Here is an 11,177-nt window from a genome sequence, read left to right as displayed (position 1 = left end):
GGCATCTATGTGCAGCCACCAATCAGCAGCTACTGAGCCTATCTAGAAATGCTTTTCAGCAAAGAATATCAAGACAATGAAGCAAATTAGATAAAATAAGTCAATTAGAAAGTTATTTAAAATTGCAAGCTCTTTTTAAATCATGAAAGAAAAAATGTGGGTTTCATGTCCCTTTAATGCCTGGTACCATTCAAGCACTGTTTTATATTTTAGTTGCTATTTTTAATATTGGCATGACTTAATTAATAAAGATGTCATTCTTGACAAAATGAAATAAGCAAGCCATTTTGAAATGCTGTAGATATTGTCCTAAAATATATAAATAAATAACTTGCATACTTACAAAATGTTAATAGAATCTCATCTATTTTTATATTTAGTAAGGAAAATATTGTACAAGTTTGTACAGGAAATAAGTAAGTTTGTATATGTGGAGTGAATGTGAGTTCAGAGTCAAGTGTGACCCCCAAGACAGCAGACCTGGGGTGAGGTGTTAAAAAAAAGAGTCTCCAACTGTGTTGGATGCATGAGTTGACATGAGAGAGGAGAAACTGACTTGTTTGGCCAGGGAAGAGTTTATAATCTGAGGATTAATTTTAAATGTAGGAAATAAGTACAGGTGCAGGATTTTCTCTACTGACATTCAACATTCCATGAACATAATTGAAGATAGTGGGTCTGTTTAGTGTGCCATTGCTTTCATTGAGTGCATGATGCATGGTGAGCAGTGGAGGGTGCAGCTATGCCTAGTGCTGATTTTAGTGTGAATTATAGAGTAAGGCCACAAGGTCTGGGCAACAGGGGGATAAAATGTTGGAGAGTCGAGGTGTCAGTTGAGCAAAAAAGTCTGTATGATCCAAGTCATTTAAATTCCTGCAAGTAGCAGTATTTTAGGTGTTTGTGAGGATGCTGTAGTTAGAATAAGACAGAAAGTTAATAGATGGCGGTCAGAGAGATGAAAAGTGAAGTTAATGAACTTGGAAATTGCATAGAGATAGGTGAAGACCAGGTCAATTAAGTTGACTTTACAGTGGGTTGGAGATGTTGTCCACTGGGACACGACAAAAAAGGTGGCAAGTTTAGAGGCAGCAGGCATCTTTCTTGGGATTTTCACTGGGTATGTTGAAGTCACCTAAGATTAGAGAAGGTAATTTACAAGAGAGGAAATTTGGGAGCCAGCCTTCAAATGATGATGCTGGGTCAGGAGGCTATTAGATAACAGCACCAATGAGAGCTGCAGGGGAGAAGAGCCAGATAGCATGAACCTCAAAAATGAAAAAGAAAAGGAGAGAAGCTAATAAATGCAGCGGAAGGTACAGTATATGGAGACAGAAGAATGCCTACTTCCACTCCTTGTATGTTTTCTTGCCTGGGAGTGTGACTGAAGTGCAGGCCACCATAGGACAGAGAGGCAATAGCAGTCATGTTAGAGGAGGAGAGACATGTTTCTGGGCTAACAGGTTAACTGATTGTGAAATGAACAGGTCACAAATAGAAGTGAACTCATTGCATACAGAGTGTGCGCTTCAAGGGGTATTAACAGAATTGCAGTTAATGAGACTGAGAGGGTTACATGGGCAAGTTAGAAGGTGACAGAGTTAAATCACATTAAACTGGTTCAACCAAGCTGATTGTTCTTGCGCAAATCGGTTGCATGAGTGCAGGAAGTGGGGTTGCAGTTTTTGTGCTATTTTAACTTTCTGGGAATGCTATTCACCCACAACTTTTTTAAATAAGGGGCATAATCTTCAATTATGTGCAGTTAAGGAACTTGCACTATACATTCATTATTTACGTTGCCTGTTTTCCTGTATTTTACACCATATAACCTGCAATAGATCCTAGATTACAGGTTTCAAAGCTCTGACACTTTAACATTCTATTCAGTGCTCGATGAGCCATTTATATTTGTCCCAGCCTTTCCATGTAATAGTAAAGGAGATAAGCCATGCTAAATATTTTAAAGGGGTATTTCCCTGGACTGCAAAATAATGAACATTTTGGTAGCAACACAACAGTATTAAATGCGTTTACAATATTTATGTTGTAGGATACACAGTATACTCTGCATTTATAAAATAATGACTTGAAGGTCCCTTCTCCCAATTAGATTACAGCGTTTTCAGTACATACTGTAGTATCTAATGTAAAGGAACATTCCTGTTAAACCCACTGGCAGAGGAGGGGAAACTCATTTTTCAATAAGAACAATACATGTTGAATTCTGTATTTATACATTTATATATTTTTTATTTTTATTTTTTTTTTATTATTTTTTGTATCTATAATGTAGTCTTACTATGTTCTTGTTGTGTTTTTTTTTTTTTTTGTTGAGTTGGGTAATTTCAATAAGAATTTTCATTTTTCCTTAAAACACGATTTTTACTAAGCAAATTAATTTTGGTTTCAATGTTATTTAGCAATACAATTTTTTACTGCATATTTTTATTTTCATACTTCATTTATTTGTTTTCATACCATTTTAAAATGATGCAATTTATGCATAGTTTTCACATACTTAAAGGGACATGAAACCACAAATTATTCTTTCGGGATTCAGATAGAGCATATTATTTTACTTAACTTATAAAATTTGCTTCATTCTCTTGGTATCCTTCATTGATGGAGCAGCAATGCACTACTGGCAGCTACAGTTGTTGAGCACATCTGATGAATGAACAACAGAATACATATGTGTGCAGCCACCAATCAGCATTTAGTTCCCAGTAGTGCATTCTGCTCCTGAGCCTACCTAGGTATGTTTTAAAGCAGGGATGGGGAACCTTAGCCCTACAGATGTTTCAGAACTACATTTCCCATGATGCTCAACTGGACTTTAGAGTACCTAATCATCATTGGTAATGTAGTTCTTAAACATCAGGAGTGTCAAGGTTCCCCATCCCTGTTTTAAAGGATATAAAGAGAACAAAGCAAATTAGATCATATAAATAATTTGGAAAGTTGTTTCAAATTGCATGTTCTATCTGAACCACAAAAGAAAGAAAATTGGGTTTAATGTCCCTTTAAAGGGACATGACAACCACATTTTTTCTTTCATGATTTAGAAAGAGAATACATTTTTAAACATCTTTCTAATTTACTTCTATTATCTAATTTGTTTTATTCTCTTGATATTCTTTGCTGAAAAGCATATCTAGATATGCTCAGTAGCTGCTGATTGGTTGCTGCACATAGAAACCTCATGTGATTGGCTCACCCATGTGCATTGCTTTTTCTTCAACTCAGGATATCTAAAAAATGAAGCAAAATAAATAATAGAAGTAAATTGTAATGTGGTTTAAATTTGTATGTTCTATCTGAATCATGAAAGAAAGATTTTGGGTTTAGTGGGCCTTTAATGACAGAGAACACTCCTTTGTGAGACAAACTGTTCTCCCGTTAAAAACTGGCCATAGAAAATTACAACAGGGGCTTCATAGTACTTTCTTAGAGAACATAACAAGCCCAGTGACCTTTAGATAATCGGGCCAAAAGCCTCCAGCTCATTAGATACTAAAAATACATGAATAATAATCATACATAACAACCTCAAGTGAATTTCATGTATCATCCTTGTATAAATATATACAAAATACATATTTAGGATTTGTTGAATTATCACCATTTTCACTAAACTTTGTGTTTATTGCCCAATTTGATTAAAGAGCTAATCAGAATAAAACATTAATTTTATTTAATTCTTTTTTTTTGTGTGTTTTACATAGGTTCCAACATGAATGAATATCTGGACTCAAATTTTACGACGACGTGGTTTCCAAGAAAACCTCTCAACCGGACTCAAACAAATATGGAAATTAATATAACCTATGTGGACTTCTATTTACATCGACCCTCTATATCGGCCCTTTACATCATCTCATACCTTCTCATATTTATTCTCTGCATGCTTGGCAATGGTGTGGTTTGCTTCATCGTTTTAAGCAACAAGCATATGCGAACAGTTACCAACCTTTTTATCCTGAATTTGGCTTTCAGCGATCTACTTGTTGGGATATTTTGCATGCCCACAACTCTACTGGATAATATAATTTCAGGTATTTAGCTGTTTATATATATTTTTTTTAAAGGACACAAAAAACATCTTAAATACTAATTTATTACTATAAATTGTGTATTATGTCATTTATAGATATGAAAGGCATTTTTATCATTTGGTATGCTTAACTCCTTGAGTACTAATGTTGGCTCTGAGCCATCACAGAGTTTCCCACTCTGTTGCTCAGAGCCGTCGCTAACACTCTCCCACCTTGAGGGAGATCTGGGGGCTCCTACCTGCTCCTACCCCAGCGATCGGGCCTTATTGACAGGCATAGCCGGGGCTTCACGTTATGCATGATGACATCACGTGCAATGACGTGATGATGTCACTGCGCAACTTTATTTATACTTTATATATATTACAATGTTAAGTATAGGAACAGGGGGCATGCTGCTTAGAAGTCTTGGGGATCTGAAAAAAAAAAGTTATTTTTTTTAAAAAATAAAATAAAAAAAAAATTAAAAAAGCTTAGCACTCAAAGGGTTAAAGGGGCACTCAAGTCAAAATTAAACTTTCATGATTCAGATACAGCATGCAATTTTAAACAACTTTCCTGTTTACTTCCATTAACACAATGTCTTTTTTATATTTACACTTTTTAGTCACCAGCTCCTACTGAGCATGTGCAAGAATTCACGGAATATACATATATGTATTTGTGATTGGCTGATGGCTGTCACATGCAACATGAGGAGTGGAAATAGACTTAACTTTAAAATTTGTCAGAAAAAAAAAATCTTCTACCCATTTTAAGTTCGGACTAAATGCTAATGCATTGTCTTTTTATTCTGCATTAGTTGAATATGCAAACCTACTGTATTAACTGGTCCTTTTAACAGAGGGTACTTTTAAAATTGACATTAATTTTTTTTTTTTTTTTAATGGTGAACCTACGTTTTTTAAGCTAATGAAGGCTTGCCTCTACCAAACAATACAGCTGTTGATATGGCCTAGATTAGCCAAATAGTATAAGTATGTAATTATACATCATGCTTGCATTGCTACTTCTTAATTTATTTTTCATACCCCAAAAAAATCATAATTATTCATATATATACACACACTACTAGTGTTCAAAAGTTTGGGGTCCTTTAGACATTTCCTTGTTTTTAAAAGAAAAGCAAATTGTTTTGTCTATTAAAATAACATCAAAATGATCAGAATTACAGTGTAGACATTGTTAATGACATTGTTAATGTTGTAAATGGCCATTGTAGCTGGAAACGGCTGATTTTTAATGGAATATCTACATAGGCGCACAGAGGTCCATTATCAATAACCATCTGTCCTGTGTTCCAATGGCACGTTGTATTTGCTAATCCAAATTTGTCATTTAAAAAGGCTAATTGGTCATTAGAAAACGCTTTTGGCAATTGTTTTATCACAGCTTAAAACTGTTGTGCTGATTAAGAAAGCAATAAAACTGGCTTTCATTAGTATTTCCCTTTAAGGTCCAATCCATTCTTGCCATCATCTGATAAGGCATGTTACAGGTACAGTAAAGTCATAATTAAACTTTCATGATTCAGATGCATTTTTAAACAACTTTCCAATTTACTTCTATTATCAATTTTGTTTTGTTCTTTTGGTATCCTTTGTTGATGGCTAAATCTAGGTAGTCTGATACAAGCTTTTCTTTTGTGATTCAGAGAGAGCATGCGAGTTTAAGCAACATTTCAATTTACTTCTATTATCTGATTTGTTTAATTCTCTTGATATATTTTATTGAAAAGCATACCCAGGTAGACTCAAGAGCTCATGTTATTGGCTCATCTATGTGCATTGCTGTTTCTTCAACAAAGGATACCAAAAAGAACATTAAGCAAATTAGATAATAAAAGTAGACTGGAACGTTGTTTAAATTTGTATTCTCTAGTTGAATCATGAAAACAAATTAGATTTCATATCCCTTTAAATTGGAAGAAGGGCAAAAAAAGACAGTATATTGCATAGTTGTTTTACTACATATAATAAAACATTTTATTATAATCTCAAAGTGTTGTCCCTTTAGTGCAGTTTGCCAAGTTATTACAATCTCTATATCCTGTAAGCACCTGTGTGCACTAATTTACCATAAGTAACATATGTCTTTTGCCAGTGCTCATTTATTAGATACTTAAAATGTTGCAGCAATTTCTTTCCTATTCAGTTGTCTGAATAACATTTTAAAGAATATATTATTTTATGGGAAGATGGGGTTAATTATTTATAGATAACATTTTGATAGTTTATGCATTTAACACCTACAGTGATAATTATTAGCACCAGGGTGTTAAATAGTTTTAGATCATTTCTCAGAGCAAAGCAGTTTTATTGCTGATAATGACTAGCATGCAATGTGAGTAATACAGATGTTCAGAGAAATATCACATTCATCAGAAGCTCTAAATCAGTGATTTCCAAACTGTGTGTCGGGACACACTAGTGTGTCGGCAGCAGTGTGTAGGTGTGTCCCTGCTTCAGCACAAATTTTTTTTTGTAATTTTTTTTTTGGTTTCTGACTTTCCGCCTGCCTGCTACGCATATCACATGGTTGACACGTGATTGATACCTAGTGGGTCACAGATCATCTTAACCTATTGGCACAGCTCAGTGGGAACAAACTATTCCCATTTGCGGCACATTGGCTCCTGACTGCACGTGTAGTCTCCTTAATTGGCTTGTGACTGCATGTGTAGCCAGTGAGTGGAATAGCAGTGTGTTTGTGTATGCAGTGCGGGCAGTAGTCAATCGGACTCACCGAGCTCTGAGGGCGGCAGCTTAAACGCTGAGCTGAAGACAGTGGGGTTTTTTTTGCAACTAGCTCCCAGTAAAGCATTGCTGCTCCTGCTCTTGAGATATGGATAGGAAGTGGAAGCTTAAAAATGCTTGATGATGAAATGCGAGTGTCTTTATCTAATATTACACTAAATATTCAGAAATGGTGTTCATCCCATCAACCTCACACATCCCATTAAAATAGTAAGTAGCTATAGGTGTTATTAAACTTTTTTTTAATTCTAGCACATACATACGGTTACTTGTAAATACATTTCGTTACTATATAATTTATGTATGTGTCCGTATCTCTTAAAACAAGTTAGTTTAACCTCCTGTTTGCTAGTACAACTGAATTACTGTGTCGCGAAATGATGTAGGTCTAAAAAGTGTGTCACCAACATGAAAAGTTTGGAAAGCTCTGCTCTAAATGGTTATGTCATTTGAATTGCAGTGGGATTAGAATAAAAATCCCATTATCCAGCAATTTCTGCTGAGTAGGAAGATGTTGCTTGGCATTAACAGCAAAACATGTAATTTACAAAATAATATTTTACATTTGATTATCAATTAATGTAAATGTTCATTTAGATAAATCAAGAATAACAATAAATGAATAGATGATTCTATAAATACATTTTTTACCACTAGGAATATGTATATGTATCTTCTAAACGAGGGGTACCTCCCATATCTGGGCAGCACTCTCAGTGCAAACAGATAGAATATTCCCTAATGCAGGCCACCTACTTCAGAGCAGACTGGGAGCAAAATTTACAAAGGAATAACAACAAATATGAGTAAGCACTGGAAAATAAATTCTCTGACACTGGAAGATATAGCAACAACTGTTGGCAAATAAGTAATAAAGAGCTGCATATTTTTATGCATACCTACAAATTCGCCACTATATAGTGACAAAAAACAGTGAATATGGTACGGATTGGAGACAAGAGTTCACGGACCCAGGTCTAAAAATATACAAGGCAGGTTTTAGATCAATATCGTACTGGTACCAGCAGATACTTAAAAATACAGGACAGCAACATGTGAATAAACTGAAACACCAATTTATGAAGTATTTTGGTAATATACAAGAAGAGGATATAACGAGTAGCATTATAAGAGTAGAGGAGACTACAGATAGAGTTAATCTGAGAGAATCACAATGTAAGTTAATAAATAGTTATTATTTAACACCGGAAAGGATGAGTAAATGGGCAACGACACAACAAAATGTGTGCCACAAATGCAGCGAAGATAGGGCGAATATATTACATTATCTCTAGAGCTGCCCCAAGGTATATCAATACTGGTTAAAAGTACAATTCTGGGTCAATAAGTATCTTGGTGATAGGGTGGTATTAGACTCTATGGAAATATTTTTTTTGTGTCAAAGGCAGAAACCGGGAGATAGGCAATTATTAAATATTGTGATTTTACTTGCACGCAATTTAATATTCAAAAAGTGGAAACATAAGCAAGTTCCTAGTTTAAGCAAACTAGTTAATAACATTAAGCTACAGATTATTATTGAAAGACAAAACCTGAGAGTGGATGCCCAAAATACATATACAAAATATTTTAAGAAATGGAAGAAGTATATATGTTCATGGCCAATAGATCAGCAAATACAATTTATAGAGCCACTTAGGAATTCAGCTCCATTCATTGAACTAATCGCAGCAGAAGCACTACCCATACATTGGCTAAAGTAAATAAAAGAGTATTTAAACTATACGGCGTGTGGGGGGATGGGGGAGGACCGGGGGAGGACCGGGGGAGGACCGGGGGGGGCGGGGGGGGGGGAGGGGGGGATGAGAGAGAGAGAATAATTTTTAAATTTTTTTCCTTTTTTTTTTTTTCTCTCTTTTCTTCTTTTCTCTTTTTCTTTCTTTTATTTGGTGAGTTTCCCAAATGAAATTTGTTCTTACAAAGGATCCACATTTTATGGGTAAATAAGATGTGATTAGCGGAAATTACTAAATTATGTTGTCCACTAAAAATGTAAAAGTATACCCATTACGGTGTAATATTGTGATATATTGTACATCTGTTATTAATGTTATGGTATTTCAAACAATAGAAATAGAGAGGGACAGAGATATGGACTATTAAATTGTCATTTATAGAAATGTAGGAAGATTAGAGATGTGGAAAGGTATTTTTATTTCTTATCACTATGTAAAGCTGAAGTAATGGAGGACTCTGTACTCTCTTTCTACTGCTTGTATCTTTTTTTTTATATGCTCAATAAAAAATTAAACTTTAAAAAATAAAGAGCTGCATAACTTGCTAAACTTAATTTGACAGGCACCACACCCCTTTTATACAAATCCTACCCCTTTTTACGCCAATCCCTGCCCACTCTCCTCCTAAAGTCTCCATCCACTTTCCTCCCTTAACCGCCCACTCTTGCCTATTCTACGCCCCTTTTTATTGTGAATTGCCTTCTTTATGGGGCTTTTTAATAGTTATTTTAATAAAGATTTTAATTTTATAATAAATAATATAATTTATTTTAAAGAGTGGGTGTTCATTTTTCATGTATTGTTTAATTGTTTTGGTATTTATTTTAAATGTTCAAAACAATTAACCCCTTAAGGACCGTGAATTTCAGACAAAAGCATTCAAAAGACCAGAGCACTTTTAGCATTTTTGCTATCACTCCATTTAAACAGAAAATGAGCCTTATTTTTTCATTTACTTATCAAAACTATATATATTTTTTTTAGTAGACAACTCCAGGTATTGATCTAGACCTATTTTCACGCCACCATTTTACCGCCAAATACAATCATATTACAAAAATTGTTAATTTTTTTCACAAACTTTGGGATTCTCACTGAAATTATTTACATATATATGCAGTCATAAAACACATGGTTGTAAAATGTTCTCTGGGATCCCCTTTGTTTAGAAATAGCAATCATGCATGGCTTTGCCATTGCCTTTAGGTGATTAGAATGCCGCTAATTACAGCCGCGCACCACACTTCTGACATTTCCGGCAGTGAGGGGGTTAATCTATAATTTAGAGATTACCCTCCGACCTGATACCTCCCACTATCTGATCCCTTCTTAACAGCTTTCTTCCCTCCCTCACCCACCACTGGTCACCACTATCTTAGGTACTGGCAGACAGTCTGCACATGTTAAGTTTTAGGGCATTAAAAAAAAAAATCTGCAGTGTACCTTCCTAATCCCCCTAACAGCTCTCTAACACCCCCCCCCCCCCGACTAGTATCCATCATCTTAGGTACTGGCAGCTGTCTGCAAGTATCCTGTTCATATTCATTTTTCCCCCTTTTTTTTTTAATCATTAAGGGCTACAGGGTACAGAACTGGTTGTTAAGGGGTTACATTAAAAGAGCAGATTGTATTTTATTTTTAAAGTTTATTCAGGATAGCTCCTCTGCATACTGGTCTCAAGCATTTTGTAGAGAAGATATTTTATATCTCTCTTAATAAGTAGTAAATTGTTATTATAAATGAACCAATCAGGTGTTTTTAAGCTAAATTAATACACTGTGTTTTAAATTTAAAAGTGGAAGACAATGTTCAACAATTGCTGCTTATTAGCTATACTTGCTACTGAACACTATCAATAGAGACTCCACCTTGATGCAATTAAAAGTCCATATTTATTGTGTACAAGTACACATAACATTTTCCAAATTTATGTCATAACAACAATAATCCGACACATTTTCTGTGCCACCAGGCACACTTCCTCAAAGATACTTGCTACAGACACAGAGAGAAGTAGGAACTTTAAATTCACACAATTCCCGTCATCCAAGCACTCCCCTTCATCAGGAAATCCCTCTTTTAAAGGGACACTATACCCAAACATTTTCTTTCATGATTAAGGTAGAGAATATAATTTTAAACAACATTCCAATTTACTTCTATTACCTAATTTGCTTTATTATTTAGATATACTTTAATAAAGAAATAGCAATGCACACAGTGAACCAATCACAGGAGGCATCTATGTGCAGCTACCAATCAGCAGCTACTAAGCATATCTAGATATGCTTTTCAGCAAAGAATATCAAGAGAAGGAAGCAAAATAGATAATAGAAGTAAATTTGTTTATAATTGTATGCTCTTTCTAAATCATGAAAGAAAAAATTTGGGTTTCATGTCCCTTTAATACTATATAACTTCTTGAATCAAATTCAGTGTATTTCTTGCATTAGAAAAATACATTGCATGGATGTAGTTCACTATTAAAATCCCTGATAAAGCAAGTTAATTCTGCTTAGTACAAATGTTCCAAACTTGTTTTTAAGCAAAAAAAACCTTTACAATCTTATGTGATAAACTTATGTGACGCCTGTCACAGTCTATGTGGT

The 11,177-nt window shown here is 34.6% G+C and overlaps 1 protein-coding gene across 1 annotated transcript in view; it reads left to right on the top strand.

Annotated features, from left to right (window-relative positions):
* Positions 1-3,732: 3,732 nt before the first annotated feature.
* NPFFR2 (neuropeptide FF receptor 2) overlaps positions 3,733-11,177 on the top strand; it is a 206,227-nt gene continuing 198,782 nt past the window's right edge. The window contains exon 1 of the mRNA XM_053703331.1: positions 3,733-4,055. Within this exon, the coding sequence (XP_053559306.1) occupies positions 3,734-4,055 (322 nt within the window). The 5' untranslated portion in view covers position 3,733. The remainder of the gene's footprint in view (positions 4,056-11,177) is intronic.

This window comes from Bombina bombina, chromosome 2 (assembly GCF_027579735.1).
Source record: "Bombina bombina isolate aBomBom1 chromosome 2, aBomBom1.pri, whole genome shotgun sequence".
NCBI classification, from domain to species: domain Eukaryota; kingdom Metazoa; phylum Chordata; class Amphibia; order Anura; family Bombinatoridae; genus Bombina; species Bombina bombina.
This window is presented reverse-complemented; position numbering and strand designations above follow the sequence as displayed.